The sequence below is a fragment of the Stylophora pistillata genome, chromosome 2 (assembly GCF_964205215.1).
Source record: "Stylophora pistillata chromosome 2, jaStyPist1.2, whole genome shotgun sequence".
NCBI classification, from domain to species: domain Eukaryota; kingdom Metazoa; phylum Cnidaria; class Anthozoa; order Scleractinia; family Pocilloporidae; genus Stylophora; species Stylophora pistillata.
In genome coordinates, this window is record NC_142520.1 from 48,633,065 (window position 1) to 48,654,992 (window position 21,928).

General features: G+C 39.1%; 2 protein-coding genes across 2 annotated transcripts in view; both read right to left on the minus strand.

Moving 5' to 3' along the window:
* Positions 1–9,256, minus strand: part of LOC148740011 (glutamate receptor ionotropic, NMDA 2B-like) — an 11,825-nt gene extending 2,569 nt beyond the window's left edge. The window contains exons 1-6 of the mRNA XM_088749625.1: positions 9,131–9,256; positions 3,157–3,770; positions 2,109–2,746; positions 1,532–1,699; positions 884–1,086; positions 37–203 (exon numbers count right to left, since the gene is read on the minus strand). Coding sequence (XP_088605751.1) covers positions 37–203; positions 884–1,086; positions 1,532–1,699; positions 2,109–2,746; positions 3,157–3,770; positions 9,131–9,256 — 1,916 coding nt within the window. The remainder of the gene's footprint in view (positions 1–36; positions 204–883; positions 1,087–1,531; positions 1,700–2,108; positions 2,747–3,156; positions 3,771–9,130) is intronic.
* Positions 9,257–11,888: 2,632 nt separating this feature from the next.
* On the minus strand, positions 11,889–15,824 carry LOC148740012 (uncharacterized). Its single transcript, XM_088748066.1, has 3 exons — positions 15,453–15,824; positions 15,109–15,223; positions 11,889–13,025 (listed from the first exon to the last, which is right to left on the minus strand). Exons 1-3 carry the CDS (start codon positions 15,822–15,824, stop codon positions 12,391–12,393), a joined length of 1,122 nt encoding a protein of 373 aa, XP_088604192.1. The 3' UTR covers positions 11,889–12,390.
* Positions 15,825–21,928: the final 6,104 nt, after the last annotated feature.

The following is a 21,928-nucleotide window of genomic DNA, read 5'->3' on the forward strand; positions in this document are numbered from 1 at the left end:
AATCTATGACAGATATGATGAGATGTAGATCCTTACCTTTTTCTCAGCAGTGTTACACCTGATTCTAGACTTTTCAATCTGTTCTTTTCCAGGTTTACCTCATAAATTTTACGGAATGATGGGTTAACGTGATGCCTGAAATAGTCTTCTTCATTTGAACCTTGCACCGCCCCAACCATAAACGAGACAGGTTCTGAGATGAGCTAAAATCAGAAGTATGCAAATATAAATAGTAAGTCAGATCAGTTGGGACAAACCAAACCTAGAGAGCAGTTTAGTTAATTTTCTTTTTCGTCTTGAAAGGTGACTCAGATTAAAACCCTATTTCTTGGAAGTTGTTTCAGCACCGGACTGCCGTGAGGGAGGTTCAGGGTCCAAGCCGTTCAAGACCCGGCACAAACAGTCCGATTCTGAAAATAATAAGAATTTGCTTCCTTTGCTGTGACATCTGAAAAGGGTTAGACGTTCTAGACTCCGGATTAAGGATGCTAAACCGTGGGCCCCGTCTCCTGCATCTTCTTCTCACTGGTTAGCGGAAGAAATTAAAGAACCCAAACCCAAGCACTTCTCGCAAAGACTTTATAGGGAACGTCGCTCCCAGTTTTGTGGTCTTCCCTTGTCATTGTTTACACAGGCTACCATGTAAACTAAGTGTAGCTTCAGAGCTGAAATAATTACTAACAAAGAAATAACTCAATGAAGTAATTAAGTAATGCAGTAAGTCGGTGGCGAGGATGAAGGGACAGACGATTTGTCAGTCGATGGATCAGTCGATCAGTCTGTCAGCTAAGTAGCCACTCATGTTAGTGGCTTTGGAAGTCTGTAACCTGTCAATCAGTCAGCCATTTAGTCCATTTCAAATATTACAGTTATGAAATCTTACCTTAGAATCTTCAACGCCAGTTATTGGAAGGTCAACCTTCTCTTCCACAAGGAATGCCGTCAGGTTAGCGCAGTACGAGTTGATCAAGATAAGAGCAAGAAAGGAGTATATACAAGACACTAGCCTTGAACTGGTACTTCGAGGAGTTTTCTCTGGCCCAATGTGTTTTCCGAATGTCACTCCACCCACATAACTGATGGAATCTTGTCAAAAAGCATGCGAAAAAAAATCTGAATATTTTGTTTAATCTGCAGTCCTTACCGATAATTTTCTTCGTTGGGAAAAATTGCTTTCAGCTTTTAATAAAGTGAATGGGGACTTTGAAAAATGCTTCAGAGGACACTTGACAGTTGTGTTGGTACATGACAGGACGGAAAACGTGTGCGCTGTAAGTACCTCTGGTTGTCCGATACAAAGCCTTAGAAAAATTTTTCTAAGCGGGCTTTGTATGGGAAAATGGGAGGTCCTTACAGTGCACGCATTTTCCGTCCTGTCATAAAAGGTGATCCGTAGATCATTTAGACACCTAAAGGGGGGCCATAACCCTCGCAAGTTTCCAAACAGAGAGAGGCTCCAACCGCGTTAACCTGGACTTAATCATCCAAGAAGACCCAAGAATTTGAGATATAGCCAACATATAGTGTATACCGAGTAGTGTGAATCCGTCTTCGTCACTGTCTTTCAGCATGTGACGATATCCCTGTGGACTTTTCCTGTCCAACCACCAAACCACAATGAAGACTATACAGGCAGTTGCCATCAGAGTCAGCCATAGACGTGCGTGGAACGGCTTCAACCAATGGTTTTGATTGATTACTGGTAAACAGTGGACAAAAAATATCTTAATGATATGATGAAAGGTTACTTTACCTGCCCCCAATAGGCTCAACCACGTAACCAACAGATTTTATGCCCACCTTTGACCTCATGCTACTTTACGAGGAAATACTATTTGAGGAAACCAATCGAAAAAAGGAGTAAAATTGTGGAAGAATTAGAATGCAAGAAGAATGCTGCAATCCAAAGTCTTAGAGAATCCACTTTACCACTTCATCAGGTTCTGCTTCTCGATAACATGCTCATTAACTGCACGCACACTAAACCAAAACAATTCAGGCAATACACGAAATACGCGGGCCTCTTGCCCATCTTTTTACGACTTTTTACCGACGAATTCAATAAAGTGATGTCAAAAATGAGGGGCAAAGAAACCACAGATTTGTACCTTCAGGTTCATTCTTGTTCACGAGAATACCAAGCTCCAGGAGAAGTGTGGGATGAGCAAAACTGATCACCTCTGCTCGACGTCTGTTCAAGCCCATTTCCAATGACAGCATCGCCTTTCTGGTGATTAACTCCTCAACGATTCCATTCCAAGAACCATCACTTTCATTCACTACTCCGAACTGTCCATCGGGTGCAAAATAAATGTCTGCATCAAAATTAAGGTCTTGCTGCAGAAACGATAAGAAGTCTATTGAGATCCCGAAACAGCAAAATTTTTGTGGTGCAGAATCTGCCAAATAGTTCCCCTGGTTATATTTGTAACAGGGAACGGACCTTCCAAGACACTCCTCGGCTCCTAAAGGGTCATCTTTATAGACAAATGGTGGGTATTCGTTCACAGCCACGTGGACAACTGGTCTAGGTGGCTTAGAAATGGGCTCTATAGGTTTCCCGTTTGGAGCTATAAATCTGTCCATGGCTAGGCCAGTAGCTGTTCCCATGCCTGTACGAGACCATTTCTTCGTGCCAGCTATATCCTTTTTCAAATTCCAAACTGTAAAGGCTGTTGTATTTTCTATAGATTCTTGATCATCGAGGAGAATGCTTGCACCTGACAACGCACTCTTAGCCAGGTGTCTAACCATGGAAATTCAAAAACATAATTCAGCGTAAATCTGCGGTGAGAAACAGCACAACGCTTGTCTATCTTTGCCGTGAGAGAAAATAATGAAACTAAAAGTAATCATTAACGATTCATTCGCGATCCGCGTCCATCTTTTTCATCCTTAAACATTCTGGTTTCCTTAGGGATTATTATTTCTATGTTTGTGCCTCTCTATCTTACTACGCCAATATGTTGAAATGTGTGTCACTTCACAGGTAAATTAGCTCATTAAGAAAAAAATAACTCCAAGTTTCGCGAAGTAGCTTAAGGACATCGATAATTTTACATAATTAGATGATAAAGATGATTTTAAATCTGTTAACTAAAAACAGGACTGGTTGATTCAAGTCGGTAATTTTCAAAAAAAAATTCAAATGGCTACCTTCCAGCGACACTCCTTAATGTCTCGCGCTTGCCTTCTTTCATGCAGTCCTCCAGGTTTGAATGTTCAATGCATTTTGTGACACTTTCTTCAAAGGAAAGTTGAAACAACGACATGGCATCTCGAAGACTGTTTTCATAAACAACGCCGTCTCGATATTTCCCTGGACGTTTGAGCGTTACTTTCAACATTCCTGGAGTAATCGCTTGAGGACTCGTTGTCAAATGGCTGGTCATCTCTGTTATTATCCAAACAGTCGTCCGCTGCTTTTTGTCTGCTACCTTTTCAACTATCTCAAAGAACTGCGCATGGTCGTAGTGGCTTAGCCTGCTGTGCATAATCACAGCATCGCTTTCTTGGGCAATTACTTCTCGAAGGTCAGATTTTGTGCTATTCTCAATCGCGTCGTCTACCAGCCATAGTGTTTTAAGTATTTTCCATTTCGCCTTAGAAGCGTAGTAAAACATACCATCAGCAAATATTTTCCCCTCGTAATCGGCAGAAAACACAAAACAGAAAGTCTGCCATCGTTGTTTCATAATTATTTTTTGCACTGAAGTAACATAACTGGAAATCGAAGGGAAGGCATCTTTGATAAAATCACCAGGATTTTCCTGAAATAAAGGAAACATTTCAAGAATCAATTGAATGGAAAAATATCTCAAAAGAGCCCCGCCAAATTTTGAAAAGTTTTGCGACGCAAGGGACACCTTAACTTCAGCGTCAAGATCGAACAATTGGAGTCTCACCATCAAGTTTAGAAGGCTTGAGATTTCCAAAAACTTTTTTTGATTCGTCATATTTCAACCGCAATTTTTTCTCAGCTCAACAATTAAAAACTTCGCCGTCAAATTGTATTACATTTATCCGCACAAAAGAGCGCTGATTAAAAATTCATAGAAACAGGCATCCATGCTTATATTACCGTTTCGTTCGATATTTTAGTTGAGTTAGAATCGTACTGGAAACATTAAAGAAAAATAATATCGTGCTTGCTTTCATGTATTCATTAAATTTTAAGACGATAGTTTATGTTTTGTACCTGAGTTAAGAAAACGTCCTGATCCTGAAAAAGACCAAATGTTGGGATGCTCAAAATTTTCAAGAGTGAAGAGAAAGAAACCGAATCCTTCTTGACCTCGTGAAAAATGACTCCATCCAATAACCTATAATGACTTTGTAGGAAATGTAAAGTACCTAGGACTCCCACTTTTCTGCGTTCAATTCGAGCTACATTGGTCTTTAACCAAGTCAAGTTTATCACTTGAGATGTTCGTGGGAAATGATCCAGTTGAAACATGTGATGAATTTTCTCATCGATGCTGTTATTATAAAGTGCGTCGTGAAAAATCAGGATAGTAACATTGTAGCTCGCTTGTGAAAGACCAAACACCAAAAGAGAAAAAAGAAATGGTGTAGGTTCGAGCTTGAAAAGAAACATCGTAGTCGTTTGGAAAATATAGCGACTTCACTGGGGACGATTGCCAATCTTAAAAGTCATGGCCACGTCTGGTTTCACAAAACATCTCGCCAATCTATTATCCCTGCGATAAACTGGTATTGTATACGTCTGAAAGATCACCGCGTGAGTTTAATAAACAATACTCATTTACGGCCACTGGGAAAAAAAACTCTTAGTTCAAGGATTCAAGGACAAAGCTATGGTTTTCAATTATCCACTGTCCAAGATTCTCAGGCAGAAAATGGAGCTACGTGATTGGTAGGAATAGGGCTACCGAGCGGAATGGATGATAGATCAGAAATCCTATGATCTAACCAACCAGAAGAAGGTCTGCAACTGCAACCAGACTGTTAATGGAGTCCAGATCTAGGCAACTTATGATCATTCCAATTCACTGCATTACTCTGGTTTAATATTTCTAATGCCATGGATATTCAAGCCTGATTTTATTCGACAAAACCAGTTGTTAGGATTTAATTTTCATGTTTGCCGACTTTTTCGCAGACTAATTATCATCTTTTACCCGTCCTTTAAAAAATAGTTTCGTTTTCGATATCATTTTTACAATTTGTTGGTCAAATAACTGATTAAGATATCAAAAATAGTTTTCACATTAAGTCTCAAATCACTAAAAAATCATTAATGAACACTTCACGTCTCCTTGAAAAGATGAGTTTTGAGTCAGATTTAAAATAATAAATTCTGCTGACATTAACTTTGACGAATACGTTTGTATCAGTGGCTATTCAAGTTGTCGCCTGCGAGACCTTAGAACGTCGAGATCATAGCAGTGGGGCTTGGATCATATTTATATATCTTATTAACCAAGCGCGAGGGCCGTACTGGGAGAATATCGGCCCGAGGTCTTGACAGTACGGACCGAGGTCCGTACAAAAAAGACCGAGGGCCGATATTCTTCCAGTACGGTCCCGAGCAAGCTTGGTTAATAAGAGATTTATTATACGACTGAGGTTCAAAGGGACACAAGTGCGGTATCATTCGGGACCATTCGGGACACTGCCCGGTCCAATACTGAGAGAATACTGACCGGCAATAGAGCATTTTGATTGGTTGATTTTAGTTATTGGCCCTCTGACTACCCGAGTCGTGTAATAAAATCAAGTTATTCTAGCTTTGCTACGAGACGAAAACCGAAGTAATACAAATATATGCATATGTATGCCATAATATCACCAACCGTTAATGAATAGTTCACATCTCCTTGTATAGATGAGCTATGAGCCTGAAAAATTAATTTTGCTGACTTTCATTTTCGCATAAAATTTCTAACGGCAATCAATTTTTGTTCCCAGTAAAGATCTAAAGATATTCAAGGATCTTAGTGTTGCGTATGGGCTGATGATAAGTTATTTTATCTTTGCTACGAGACGGAAAAATGCGCTATTACTGATTTGACTGGGACCACAAGTCATCCTCTACAAAGTTCTTCAGTTCTAGACTAATTTTGAAAAATAAAGGCCTGATTATTTTTAACGGATTAATTAATTCAGTGAGTAGGACTGGGATGTAGCGCACGGCCACTCTGGTCAACAAACGAAGCAGCGGCAGTTTCTGTGATTCCAATCCCACGATCTGCACGTTTAAAGCTACTTCCTCCTTCACCAATCATCATCACTGATCCATCACCAGTGTCCCAGTCACACCAGAAGCCGATCTTGTTGGCGCTTTGGATGTCTCCACTGCACTCAGACTGCTGAAAGCCGTCTGTTGACTTGTACTGTCCGCCACATTGAACCTTACAGTTTCCAATACACTGATCACTAACCCAAAATTTACCGATTCTCGTAGCTTTCGGAACGTTTCAACATCTTTCTCTTAAAAATTTATTCACAGGAATTCCTTTAAAATTAATAAAAAGCAGTTATGAATAATTGACCAAGAAAAAGGAGGCAATAATTACGAAATGATTTTCTTTCTTTATTAAGCTTAAAATTTTTCATTTTTTTACGGAGATGCTGACCAGCTACTCTTGTTATGGGCAGGGAGCCAGTTGATTGCTCATTTGTTTGTTGGTCGGTGTTACAAAATTAATATTATTTTGAGCCTCGAGATGTTACATACAGGAAGGATCATGAGATTCACAGACAAGCGTACGCTTGTAAATCTTTATTTAAAAGAACGCCTAACTATGCAATAGCTGTTTCTTCTTAATTGTTGGAGTTCTGAACAGTTGAGATCAATGCTTGTAGGTTATTGGCGGTGGCAGATCCAGACCTTTAGCTAAGGGGAGGCCGTTTTTGTCTGTATGTGTTCACCTGCCGGCTTTTCTTCTCTCTTCGTTTATATTTACCCAAAATAAGGTGGGTGGGGGAGTGGAGGCGTGCCCCTCCCGTGCCCCCCCCCTAGATCTGCCACTGATTGATGTTGCCGCCATAGCAGATTTTGCTTCTTGAACTGATATGCAATGAGTGTAAGCTAGCTGGAATAACCGCCTATAAAATTAAAATACATATGACACCTTTCATAAAACTATTGACGCGGTTCTTTCAGCTAACTCGAAGCGGTTTCTTGCGCGACAGATATGCCTTGGTCTCTATAATTAACATGCAATGAATTTCATGTAAGTGGATTAAAGGAAAATCAAATTATCCAATATGTCAACAAATTTCCCCTTCACAACTACTTCTGTTGTCTTTTCTGCTAATCTAAAGAGGTTTCTTGCGCGCGACAGACATACTTTCCGTCACTGTTGTTTACCGCAGGGTTGAATTTTTAAAGCCAGTGATGTACCAGCAGAGTGCTCGTGACGAGCGCGAGACCATTCGACCCTAGGACAAGGAAAGCCCACAGCTTAACAACAGAGACTTAACGAAAGGTGGTAGTTTCTTGACAGTGGCCGGTGGCTCTGATAGCAGAATAAAATCGATACAAAAACCGACATATGATTAATAACATCATGTGATCAATGGCAGCCGTCGGCAACAACTTCGGTATCATGTAGTAGAAAAAAAAATTTAGCTTTGAAAATAGTAAGGACATACAACTCAAACCTATCATACTCTTTTGAGTTTATCAAGTAAACATAATCTCTCTCCAAGTGATCAGCATCAAAGGAGTTAAATTGCTATCTAAACACGCTCAAGGTCAACGGCTCACTGTGGAAAGACAAAAATGTGTATTTGATTTACAAATTAATGTCTATACTGGTGTTAAAAAAGAACATCCTAAAAAACGTAAAAGTTGGCAACTTATATCCATACCTTTTACAGGTAAAGTGCTGAAAGCCTTCAGACTTCCGAAACCTGTGTTAGCTGAACACGTGTATGACCCAACATGTGACCTTTGTACCCTGTTGATTCGGAGCATTAGTATCAGACAGAGTACCTCCAAGCTTACGCCAGAAACCAATCCTTAGTCATCGCCTGAGGTGGGGTCGGTTGATTTTGTGGGATCACGTGGTTTTCAGGGGGAACAAAAAGGGGAGAGCAGTACGTGGTCGTTCACAGAGTGTGTACGGGGGAATATAGAAAATTGACTGCCAACAAGGGGATAATTAAAATACTTAAGAAACCGATAAAACTTAATTGTAACACAACAAATTAAACTCCTCCGACTTTCCCACCCCCTTCCCCCCCCCCCACACCCCCCAGGCGACTGGTCCCTTACGTGTGATTTGGAATGTATTTATTTCTTTAGGTATTTAGCGAACTTGGTTAAGCATTCAACAGCCTTAACATACTTTAGTAATTCATTTTCTGAGTTTATCAGCTCATAACCACTTAATTGGAGCAATCCTCTCTCGATATCTCATTCTGGACCATGGAGACAGTCCCATCTCAGCGAATCACAGTTCACTGATCATGAAGTATAAAAAAAGAGTTTTTTCAAGTCATGTATATGCTTACCCCTTAGAATTGTCTGCAATGTTATATTCTAGTTATAATACAATTAACGCAATTTATGCCTCTTGCTCGCTTACCAATAACCTAGTGCTGTACACTGTGCATTACTAGGGGTGAGCTCCGTTTGCTGGGAGAATTAAACGGATAACCTTTATTTGCCGTAATTTGGCCACTCAGTTGTATGTCATTTTTATTTACATGAAAAAGGGAAGTATTACAAGAAAGGAACTGTTAGATCTTATCAGCCGACTTGATCTTCCCGTTTGGAGGATCCCCTCTATCCCTTTGTAAAACTCACTCACGTGCAAATATTTGGCCTTTTCACGTATCACAAGTTATATCCAAAACTCTTTCCCGTTCTCGCCACGTTTTCTAGTCTTGATCAGACTTACAGGTATATAAGTGAAGATTATGAGCCCACTGTACAGCAAATACCAACCTATTCATCTAGGCAAAATGATGAGGCTTTTCGTTTGACTACATAATATCAAAACGTTCATAATGCATAGCAAAAATTTTGGAGCTCATGAATAAACGCATGTTTTTACATTTCATATTCTGTCTCGCAGGGAATCGAATTGTAGAAGTTCAGCTGATTCACATCAAACTTCAAAGTCGTTTGGATCAAAGTCAATGGTTTTATGCTTACCCGTGAACGTTTTCGGCTCGCTCTCGACATCTTCGATTCATCTGCTTCGTTCGTCATCTTCATATGACTTTCAACAGCTAAAATACGCAGTTCATCCAATTCCGTTCGCTTGTCGATCGCCTCCATCCTCAAGAACAGCGTAACAATCGGTGGAATTGAAATGAAACAAAGAACCGAAGAACCTCTGCGAAAAGCATCGCTTGAGCATTTTGCGGAGGTTTCTTTGTAGGGTCCATCGTAGCTTCAAGGAATTCGAATGAACAGCTCTTCTAATTAACAAACTCAACAGTTGCAAGATACGACTTGTTTATAAAAATTTGAGCTGTGCAACTGATATAATAAAGAAAATGTACAGGCAAGATGTAAAGTAAACCGTTATTGATTTTTCTGTAATCGCGTCACAAAAGTAAGAGCCCAGAGGCCTGACCCGACGCAAAAATGTATATAGTTTTCAAAATGGGTGTGGTCTCGAAGGTGATAAACATTTTGTTGTGAGGGATTGCTGAGTACCTTTACGAGTTGTGCCGTATCAAAATGCAAAGAACAAAACGTTTTGCCAACACGCCTGCAAGTTATTATTCCAGTACGGGCGGATATTCGCGCTATTTACTGACGGGGACTGGGTGATAGAAGTATGCGAAGCGGAACGGAATTGGGAAAGAGATTTCATTGTCGTCTAACTGCTTCATTCGATTTATCTAATAAACTTGAATCAATATTCGCCAGCCATTCCGACTCTTCGTCGTCAGGAAAATAACATATGGTCCGCCATCTTTTTTCGTAACTTCAATTCAACTCCTCGCCCGCGCGATGGGAGAAAACCTGTCAAAGTGGTTCTATGGGGTACAAATGCCGTGAGATATTTGTACTTGTTTTGGGCATTATCTGTACTCTACGAAGCACAGTTGGATAATGAGTACCAGGTGCGTGCCGCTGGCCTCTCAGAAACCCTACCCCACTTTAGTCAATTTTGGAAATTTAACACCTTTTAAACCAGGAATCCTTCCATACCTAATAGGGGTTCTCCACGGAGGGGGGTGGGATTAACATTGACGGTTGACGGTTAAAAATAAGCTCTTTTAACGGTTGACGATTAAATTTTGAGCCATTGGACGGTGACGGTTAATTATTTGTAATGTCATACATAAAACGCGCTAATTTGGCTGTAGTTTTTCACAATGAAGCGTTTGTGGAGAACTGTTAATTTGTAACATCTTTTATCAATAAATGACTACCGTTCTACGAAACGGGATGTGTTTCCATACCGGAAGTCAGTTCTGTCGCCAGCTAGGTTTACTCGCGACTAGAAGTTAAAGGACTTCAAATATCATAAAAATGCATAACTGCATTTTTGGGATATATCAAAACTTTTATTGATAATAATATGCATGAAAAAATTTCTCAGTTCTGATTGGTTGAGATGAATGCAGTTTTCAGTCAATTCAGTGCAGAAGAGAGTTAATTTAGTGCAGAAGAGGGTTAATTCAGTGTAAAGGAAGAAACAAACCAGACATTCTGATTGGCAAGAATGATTGGTCAATATAAATGTCAAGGTCAAAGTCAACCTCATAGTCTCTTGCAGGGTTTGAATAAATTATTTTTGCACATGATGCGCGCGGTTTTCTTCTGCGTAGTTGTGAGAAGCTACCTCGTATTTTTTTTTATTTCATGTCTATTATTAATACATAATCAACTGATTTCTCGTGCAATTCGGAATAAATAAGCACTTGCAAATTTTTCAAAGACCACAAGTTGCACTCGCTCTACGGGCTCATGCAATTTTGTTAGTCTTTGAAAAAAATTACTCCTGCTTATTTATTCGAAATTGCACTCGAAATGATTTGATTACCTACACTAAACAACAGAACTTGACCCCAATTAAGGCAATGGCTTAGCTCTTAATTAATTAAGGATATCTGAGACATTTGACGGCTAACGTTGGCTCACTTATTTGCCAGTTGACGGTAAAAATATTGCATTTTTGACGGCTGATGGTTAGTATTTTGGTCATTTCACGGTCGGCGGTCAACCCCATTGAGACTCGCTAATTACTCGGGCTTTCCGCAGGAAACGCCCGAGTTGAAATTTCGTCTTCGCTTTTATTTTCGTTCGGTCGCAAATCGCAGTCAAGATGTACGCATGTGCGACGTTCTTAATACTTTGATTGTTTCACTGCGTATTTATTTTATTATATTAATTGTTAAGTTTAACGCGTGTGCTGTTTATCTTTATTGTTGCGCGCGCTCCGTCTAGATTAAGCAAATGCAGGCGCAAAAAAAGTTTCTTTCAACAAAAAGCCCGACTGAACGGAAATATGCGTCTAATTATTAGAGTTTTGTTACCCCTAAAATCCCAAAATGCGTGATCCCATTCACAAATCCCTATTGAAAATGCAGCCGCAATTTGTTCAATCCAGTAGTGAAAACGCGACGTCATCTTGTGGAACATCCCCATTAGCTTATCATTATGAGGTCCTCCTCCCCCCTTCGTGATATGCACGACAATGTCAGCGGAATCAAGCAAGATACTGCAATCGGAGACTGACACTTTTTTAACTTGTCATTTTGGTTGTCTAGAATTTGGTCCCAGGCCTCCTTCTGGTGTGCTGAACCAATGGAGGTTCAAATAGCCTCCATTTTCCTATTACCTCGGTTGACACGTTCGTAGAAAACTTAAACATGATCAATTAGATTATACCTAACTTTTTCAAACTTTTCAATAGATACTATACATCAAGGACTCGCAGACTTTTTCCTTTTTTCAAAGATTTTTATTTATCCATTTATTTATCGTTTTATTTCATTTATTTATGCCAATTTAATAAAATATGGAGTGCTCGACGTAGCTTCAGAAAAATTTCTTAATGAAATATTCGGTTAAAACATACACACATCTTGCATATTTTATATCTGATATTACTAAAGAATCATCAATGAATACTTCACATTTCCTTAAAAGATCAATGAGTTGTGAGTCTGACTTAAATTAATTCTATTGAATCTGATTTTCGCAGAAAAATCCTTGTGGCAATTAATTTGTTGCCAGTGAGAATCTAAAGGTGTTTAAGGAACTTAGTAAGTTGCTGGGGAGATGGTCGAGTTATTTTATCTTTGCTGTAAGAGGAAAAATATGTGCTTTTACTGACCATTTTAAAATGTTCATCTAACTTGGATCACAATGTGACATAAATTGAATAACGTCATCCTCTATAAAGTTCTCCAGGTCTAAACTAAGTTTGAAAAGTAATGCTCTAATTATATTTAACGGATCCATAGGTTCAACGAGTAGGACTGAGACCCATTGGTTGAAATGGGATTACCATGACCATTACCATAACCAAAGTCTTCTTCACTGCAGCTCTTGTCATCAAAAGAGGCGTCGCCAGCTTCTGTGATTCCAATCCCATGATCTGCACGATCACATTCGTTTCCTCCTCCGCCAATCATCATCACTGATCCATCACCACCCTTCCAGTCACACCAGAAGCCGATCTTGTTGGCGCTTTGGATGTCTCCACTGCAATTAGCCTTTTGGAACCCATCTGTTGGCTTGTACTGTCCACCATATTGAACCGTACAGTTTCCAAGACACTGATCCTTGGCCCAGGATTTACCATTTCTAAAGTTGCCATAACTTGTGATTTTGGATCGAAATGTTTGTCCACCCAAACAGTTACCTGTGGTCTGTAACAGAGGAGTGTAACTGGGGTCGTCACTGCGCGTGATCTTTATTTCTTTGCCGCTGACCGACCAAAAGGCTGTTGAGATCATATCGTTGTTCACTGAAGGGTTGTTTGTCGCTCCAATAGCAGCTTTCTGGTCATACCACCAGTTACCATCGTCGCGCATCCAATTCTTGCCATCTTTGTTTGAGAATCGAGCGATAAGAGTCCAGCCTTCAAAGAAAGTACATTTCTCAACCTTTCTGTCACGGTTTTTGATAACAATATGTAGACAGGTCAGTGTTAGGATAGTTATTTATTATTTTTCTGGCTTGTAAGAAATTGTGCAGTGGTCTCGCCTGTCTTCTGTTTTTTTTTTTTTCTTGGCGTCAGCAGTAAAAAAAAAAAAAAATAAAAATAACTGCAACAATTTTTCTGGTGACTATAGTGGGGAGGTATTACCCATTGCCGTAAAACGGCCAAAAATTTTAACCGTAAGCCGTAGAGAAAAAACTCGAACTCAATTCAGCTCTTTACAGGATATTATCATCCCAACGTCAAAGTAAAAGTTTCGTCACCGAAAAAGAAAGAAACTGGCCTCTTAGCCAAGCGCTGAAGCAGACATTACTTTTCAGCTGTTGTAAAACAATATTCCCATGTCTCATAAACCGTACATTCACCTCAGTGGAGTATAGTATCATTGAATTCCAGTATCACGGCTTTGAAGCCACTTTTTTGTGCCTTCTAGTTACGAGAATTTTCAAACCTACCAATTTTCTTCTTGATGCATTTTCCAGTTTCTCTAAGAGTACCGCTAGTACTGAAATAACCACTTTTCTAATCTCTTTACTTCCATTGATTTCTATTTCTAAATATTTTCACTTTACTGCTTTTTGGATGAAAGCATTCGCATCTGAGGGTATAGCCACATAGATAAAAAATTGCCCATCTTTTCCGTGTTTTTAATAACAATACATGGACAGCTTAATCTCATTCTACGACTTTCTGGATGGGAATATCGTTACAATCTGATAGATGGTAACGACTTGTGCGATGCAGGTCTCGCCTCCCTTATGTTTCTTGGCGAAATTTGAGCCGACAGAGTGCGGCCGTTTTTTAATTAGTTCGTGCATCGGAAACGCGCAGAAGGCGTCTTGAATATTAGATGCCGCGGGGTCAGTAAGGAGAAACAATTGGCGTTGTTTGTTGCTTTTGCAGCCAGCTCCGTCGGATAATATTTTTAAGCTTTTGAACCCCTTTGCCATTGGTGAGCGAGAGAAGTTTGATCGTCTTGGGATCAAACGGCAGAATTAAAGCGGTATTTAACAGCCACGGGCTCAATAAATTCTCGTCGCCAGTGTAATAACGTGTAATAATAGTTTTCTTCCGATCGGTTTTTATCTTTAATGGCTGCCTATCCTTTTACACAACATCACAACACGACAGCACATGCTCGCTCTACGAATTTTACTCTCTGAGTTCGAAAAGCATGCTTTGCATACCATTGCATTTTGTCAGCTATTGACTATTACAATGTCCTCTCATCTACGTTTATAACCCCTCTCCTGTGGGATGGAAATTCTAAAAAAAAATTATATTACACCTCCCCTTACCGAAATTTAACAAAAGAAATAGGCAGACCGTTGAAGCGACTTACTAAGTTTAATTCTTGAAATCTTGTTTTGAAATAAACAAAGATCCCTGTAGCGACACTGCGAGGCAGTAACGCATTTGAGCGATCGAATATTAACATTCTCTCATGCTAGATTATGATCACAGACAGCTTGAATCTTGCGTCTTCATCGGCCGAATTGTGCATGTTTGCACAGTTTTCAACACGAATCAAGTAAAGAATATTCTTGCAAATACGATTTTTTCAATAGTCAGAGGAACGGTATGCAGAGGGGCGATAATGTAGCCACCATCAAAAACACTGGTGAAGCGGCGGAATCATCAAGCGCGCTGGCTATAATTTTTCACGGGTGTATATTTGCCTCATTAAAAGCTATTTTTCTCGTATTTCATACTTAGTGGCGACAGCATATTAATGAACTTTCGGATCATAACTTAAGGGGAACAAAATAATCTGTATTTAGAACCGATACCGCTTTCAGTTCCCGTTATGAAGTTTTTTCAAAAGCTGTTGTAATTTCATTTTTTGTCCAAAGAGAGAAAGAATTCTGTCTTATTTTAAGATGCGCCAGCCAGCTGGATTTTGCTTGAGGAGCAACTATTTACATGTTCGGCTCCATTGAGCACTCTCATTACTTTGGCCTGTTCTGAAGGTTTTACAAAAAAAAAAAAAATGCAATCTTACCAATTATTTGACAGTCATCTCCAGTCCACGGATGTATGCAGGAACATGAAGATGTTTGGTTCTTCTCATGAAACAAACAGGAACCGCCATTACGACAGCCTGTCACGAGACATCCCTAAAAATAACAAACATGTATGGTCGTTTAGCAGGCATATTTACCATATTGAGTGGAAATCTTCCTGTTCAGCTTCTGTCATTTTGTGTATAATTGTAAAGTAAACAGAACTGAACGACTCGCGAAAATCTCAAACTAATATGCATGAAAGCGTGAAGATACTTTACAGCAGTTGAAAATAAAAACTTTCTCTTTCTACCGTGAGTGTTGAAAATATTTATATATATACCTTGAGCAGCATAGAGAAAGTGAAACCTTGTTGATCATAAAACTGAGCGTTTCCGTCAAGGATCCCATGTTTGTTCAGTTCACAAGTTCCTTTATCGTCCTTTTCAGTTGGTTCTTCGAAGTTTGTAGAAGTACACCAGGAGTTTCTGAGGCACGAAAGGCTGCATGATATTTGATTGGGAGATTGAAACCGTTTGACAGCATGACCTGCAAGTCGCTTGTTCTCCTGGGTGGTGAATAACGATGAACGAGAAAGCGTCGAGTCCTCTTTTGCGAAAATAACGGCCATTCCTTGAAAGAAGAGAAGGAAGAAACTTTCCTCGATCGCCATCTCTAAACATACTCGATGCGAACACAGTGAGATGATAGACATAGGTTTTATTGGCATTGAAACAAAGCAACACGATTGGCCAGTTCTTATCGAGGTTGGATAAGGGAGAGGCCAGATGGTAATTTCTTAGACGAATATTTGTTAACTTTACGCGTAAACCTATGAAATGGTCCAATTCTGTGTTGATGATATAACACAGACAGGCGAAACGTAAAATTGAGCTAGATTGATTTTTAACTAAGTCAAGTTTATTATCGTGTGATGGTCGTGGGAACTGACCCAGTTGAAACATGTGATGAATTTTCTCGTCCTTGTTGTCATTGTAAAGTTCTTTGGTTCTCAGTTACTGTTTTAGTCTCAGGTGATACGATCACCTCTGGCAAGGAGGCACTTTTTCCAGTTTCTCCTTTCTGTCCTGTCATTCCACGGGGGCCAGAAGCGCCTGTAAGTTGAAAAATAGAAAAAACAAAAGAAAAAACACAAAATAAATAAATCAAAACTCAATTGCTGTTTTTCTCTTTTTAATGAAAGCGAAACAAAAATAATCTTAACTGATAGAGAAATCAGCTCGATTACCTTTTTCGTCTTTTTCGCCTTTTTCTCCTCCCAGTCTTTTATCTCCGCTGATGCCTTGCATGCCGTGTCTTCCAGGTAAGCCCATTATACCTTGCTCACCTCTCTTTCCCTTCGGTCCCTGCGCTCCTCGCCTTCCTCGGGGACCTCGGCTCCCTTTCTTACCAGGAGGACCTGGCACGTAGACTTTCCCAGACGGCTGACAAAAAGATACTGGTTGCATTTAAATGATTTGTTTATTGATCTCACTTCGAACGTCCTCTATTGTCAGAGAGCTGTTGCTGCCTGGTGTCAACCTGCAGCAAAATTTGCTGCTTGTTTCATCGGAAACTACCTTTAAATACGTTAAATACGTTGATACTGAGGATGAATACCACTACATTTCATTAAAAAAACGAGATAAAAAGACCAATCAGAGCGCGCGCTTTGCTTTAGTTACGTTATAAATTTCATTAAATTAATGAGATACTGCCACTGTTCACTTTCAATTATTTTAAATACTAAGTGATAAATTGTTTAGACTGGGAACAATAAATCGTCTTGCATTCTTTTTTTTACGGGGTTAATCCAAGAATTAAGGAAAAAAAGGAAAATAAGAGCTTGTTTTTTGGGGGTTGCCGTAAACGTTATTCTCAAACTCTTTAATCATGTAGGTTCAAAAAGTGTAACTCGGAGTTTCTTATGGATGCAAAAAATTGCGGATGGTACTTGTTTATCCTTTTTCACTGTCGGGCAAAGATTAATAAAAAAGAATTAAGTTCTAAGTTGTTGATTTTTATTGTCTTGGTACGCCAACTCGAGCGCAAAATGTTCATATATGTTGCCATGAGTTAAGATTTGTTTGTTTTTTGGTTCGTTTGCTTTTTATTAATCAGCAAAATTTATTAAATTTTAGCAATTAAAATACAGTAAAACAATCCCTTCCTGCAAAAAAGCAAAGCTAATCCGCCGAGGCGGGAGGTAAACAAACATTTGCAAAAATTCTTCAATAATAAGTTTGACTGACCAGAGGGGCTTGGAAAGCATATCTATACACGAACAACGAAAAACAGTAGGATAACTTATAGATAAGCCAATTTGGTGTCAAAACATGCAACTAGAGTAAAATCACACGCAAATATGTTCTTCAGTTAAGACTAGCTATATTTATTTTCCTTTTCATCAAATTAAACAGTTTTTTGCCTCCCTGTTGACGTTTTGGTCTTATCACCAACGTTTTAATTTTCTTTATTCGTTACAGCGTGCAACTTCATGCGACTTCCAACGGCTGAAATGCAAAGTTCGTTCATCTCCGTTTTACTGTTTATTATTTCCATCCTTAAGAACAGCGCAAAAATGAATAGAATTGAAATGAAAGAAAGAACCGAGGAGCCTCTGCGAAAAGCATCGCTTGAGCATTTTGCGGAGGGTTTCCTGGTAGGGTCCATCCGCGTAGCTTCTAGGAAATTCGAGGGAACAGCTTTCCTCAACAAACTCAACTGCTGCGAGATACGAATTGTATACTTAAGCTGAAGGTTCAGGCTTCCTGTGTAACTGATATCCTAGAGAACACGTTCAGGTCAGTTGTAAAGTAAACCGTTATTGATTTTTCTGTCATCGCGTCACAGGGGTAAGAGTTCAGAAGCCTGACCTAATGCCAGAATAAATCCGGGTTTAAGAATGTGTGGGGTCTGGAAAGTGATAATTGTAATTTAAGGTCAGTTTGGAATAAATTTTGCTTTTCTGATGACGTGAATTTGACGAGCAACTTCTGGCCTGCGCTAATCTCGCACACTGTTTTCCCCCCTCCATTTTATGTCGAATTAGTGCTGTTCATAATTGGAATATGGTGTTCTCGCGCAACTGATAAAAATTTAAAAAAAAATCAAAGACCAAAAGAAAAGAGAAAAACTAGTGCTGTATGTTGGAGGTTCTCAGTGTTGTAAGTCAAAGTGACGCACGTTTTCAAAAACATCTTTCCACTTCATCATTCCTACAACAGATTGGTATTGTATTCCTTTGAAAGATCACCACGTCCGTCCATAATACCATACTTGCGGCCACTGTTACCAAAATTTTTAGTTCAAAGATCGTCAATGATATATACGATTTCGATATTATTCAGTCACAAAACGTTCAGAAACCGGGAAATCCTCAACTGTTTGGTATTTTTCTCGACGAAAGAAAATCGTGTTCGGATATCCCCCCTCCCCCAAGAGGGGGGAACTTGGGTATCCTAGGTTTGTGCCACTTGCCTCTCATAAACCCCTACCCTATTATATTTTGTTCTTTGGCCACTTACAAACCCCATCTTATTCACTTTAGGAAAATCTAACAACTTTTAAATTACGAATCTTACAATTTTCAAACCCCTAATTGCCCGGAATTTCCTTACCCCTGATGTGCGATCCATTCTAGTAACTATTGAAAATGCACCTTCATTTTGGCCGATCCAGTAATGAAAATGCGACGCCATCCAGCAGTACATCACCACAGGTATATTATTGGAAAATGCCCCCCTCCCTCACTCCTTCGTTTCCGTTCCCTTATTGATGACGTCCACTCTCAAGTACAGCGCAACACGCAGAATTGAAATAAATGAAAAATTCGATGAGCTCTTTCAAAAAACGTCGTCCTTACATTTTGTGTGAACTTCCTTTGAAGTAGCCCTCCCTTTTTCCTCCCCATCTCTTTTCCGGCGAGAAGAAATGACCGGTCCCATAGTTATGGGTTCCAGGCCTCTTTCTGGTTTATGGGACCATAGGGTGTCTAATCAATTGGTGGCTTCTATTTCCTATTATCTCGGTTGAAAAGTTTGCAGAAAATTCGAGTATAATCTTTTGACTTTACTCGATTTTTTTTAAAGCGTTCAGTGATTATACACTAAGAGATATTAATCTCTTTATGACTCTCGTGAGTTAACTTCTTTGTCTTATGCGGGCCTTTTTTTGCATTGGTTATCATTTATTCATTAATGACAACATCAATTTGGTCATCTAACTATTCTATTTATGCTCATCCAATCAAACATGTGGTGCTCGATAATTACTGATTAAAAAAATAATATATCTTGCATATTTTATTTCTGATAATACTAAAGAATCACCAATGGATACTTTACATCTCCTTGAAGAGATGAGTTATGAGTCCGACTTAAAAAACATTCTATATTGAATATGATTTTCTCAAAAAGTTCTCTATTGCATTTAAATTGTTGCCGGTGAAGATCTCAAGATGTAAAACTATTATAGCGTTGCGACTGGGATGATGGTCAAGTTATGTTATCTTGCTGTGGGAGGAAAAAGATGCGCTATTACTGACCATTCTAAAATGTTCATCTAACCTGTATCACTATGTGACATTAAATGAATGATATTATGCTCTACATAGTTCTTCAGTTTTAAACTAAGTTTGAAAAATAAAGGCCTGATTATTTTTAACGGATCCATAAGTTCAACGAGTAGTTCTGGGATGGAGCGATAGATGTGGAAGCATCATAACCAAAGTCATAGACCATCTATTTACTCGGGTTTCAGAGGGAAAGCCCGAGCCCGAGTCTTAAAATGCAAGCCGTTCTTGGTCGCCAAGAGGTGGGGGGGGGGGGGGGTGGGGGGGGGGGTCATGATCCCAAGCGTTCCTTTCTTAAACCGTGGAAACTGGGGATAAGAGTGTGACAACTCGTATTAGCATGTGCTCGCAATAGCCCATTTCCGAATTACCCTTGGCCTCATTTTCAAAACGAGTCCTGGTGCTCATCCTTTCATATGATAATAAATTAAACTCATTTTCACAACAATGGTTGAGCACCAGGCCTAGTTTTGAAAAAGAGGCGAAGGGTAATTCGGAAATGGGCTATTCGTAAACAACATAATTTATAGCACGCTGTGTCTTGTCAAGACCGCGTTGCTAAGATTCCTGTCTTATACGCTTATCGCACATGCAAACGCACACGCCGTTCGTAGTAGGCCCACGCTAAATAATGTCGAATGTTTTTGGAATGGGCCGGTCCACAAAATTCATAACTTGAAAGCTAGCCAAATGTGCCAAGTTCATCTCACAAGATAACAAATGAGCCACTGTATGTGAGTTCAAACTACGAAAATAGTGGCAAAACTGTGACGGCCGATTTACAATGAACTACGATGTTGAGACGGACACCTAACTTGTTGAAAAAATCAATAATGTTTCGTGAACACAACTTCGTAGGTGGCGCTAACAACAGCGAATTGGATAAGGATACTGACAGTGGCAACTTGAGTTATAATATTAATTATATAAGCTTAGCTCTTCCCTTAGATATCCTATTCCTGTTATTGGTTTTCATAGGGTTCAATACTTGTAAAGTACGATTTGGTGTTTCGTACACAATGACAATTATTATTGCACAAGCGATCGTGTTGATTTGCTCTTCGCATAGAGTTGTAATGCACATGAACATAATGATGTTACAGTGTCAATAAAAGTACAAAAATTCAGATCTCGTCATGCAAATTATGTATGTTATAGTTGTACTCGTGTTTCGTGTGAGTGCCATAACTACGAACGAAGCCCGAGTGAACGTTCCACGAGCGTCTAGTCTTAAGAGCAAATCAACGCAAAAGTCAAACATTGCATGGCAAAGTTAAAAAAAATAAAATTCGGTGTCCTTTTTTATACAATTAATCTTTAGAAAGTTTACAATTGCTGTGTATTTTTTTCCTTCAAAAAAGTATTTTTTTTCTGAAAAACGAAAAGGTTTTGTCTTTAGTCCCGGGATCGATTTTGCCACACCGAACAGGTTTAAAATATTACCAACACTCAGGGTCTTAAAATAATTAAGAAGAATTTGCTACCTTTCTACAAATCGATCAAGAAATGGTTAGATATTCTAGTCTTCTTGGATAGGGACGAATAAATGGAGGTCCCGTCTCCTGCATCTATTAATTAGGTAATTTGGTTAGGCAGGGGACGATAAAGAACCCACTTCACGAGATTACTGTGATGTGGTATGGCCTGGTTACTGGGAATTTGGGGGAGGGGGCAAATGTTATATTCGCCTTTATTTGATTATAAACTGCCTAGCAGTCTGGTAAAGTCCCCCGTACAGTGTTGTAAAGCGCCATGAGTTTAAGATATGAGTTATTATTATTATTATTATTATTATTATCGTTATTATTATTATTATTTATTACTATTTATTATTATTAAATAGGCCAGGATTCACTCGACTCGCGTATCAAGACAACTGCGCCAGAAAAAGCTATTATAGTTCCAAGTTGTAATAACAATAATAAGCTTCATTAAGATGTGAAATCAATAGCAGTTTCCTACAAAGTAAGGACGCCTAAACTAAACTAATCTAATATACATAGAACACACAAAATATGCAATCCTGCCCCGTATAGTTGACCCTATATATATGTACTACCCTACCCTGTGTAATTAAAATTACGTAAAAGATTAGAAATACAATACTGATAATATGAAATATTAAGATTTACATCAAATACAGTTTTTGCAATTGTCGGAGGAGATTAAGATTACGAATGACAATATTAGAGTTGATGATCTTTCATAATATGTAAAAGTTTCCTTCGGGGGAAATGAATTTAGGA

Excerpts from the sequence above, each read along its gene's own strand:
- LOC148740012 (XM_088748066.1), bottom strand. The coding sequence starts at position 15,824 with ATGTCTATCATCTCACTGTGTTCGCATCGAGTATGTTTAGAGATGGCG. Across the intron at positions 15,224-15,452 it reads CTTTCTCTATGCTGCTCAAG|GGATGTCTCGTGACAGGCTG; the intron begins GTATATATATAA and ends TGTTATTTTTAG. Across the intron at positions 13,026-15,108 it reads AGATGACTGTCAAATAATTG|GCTGGACTCTTATCGCTCGA; the intron begins GTAAGATTGCAT and ends CTTTCTTTGAAG.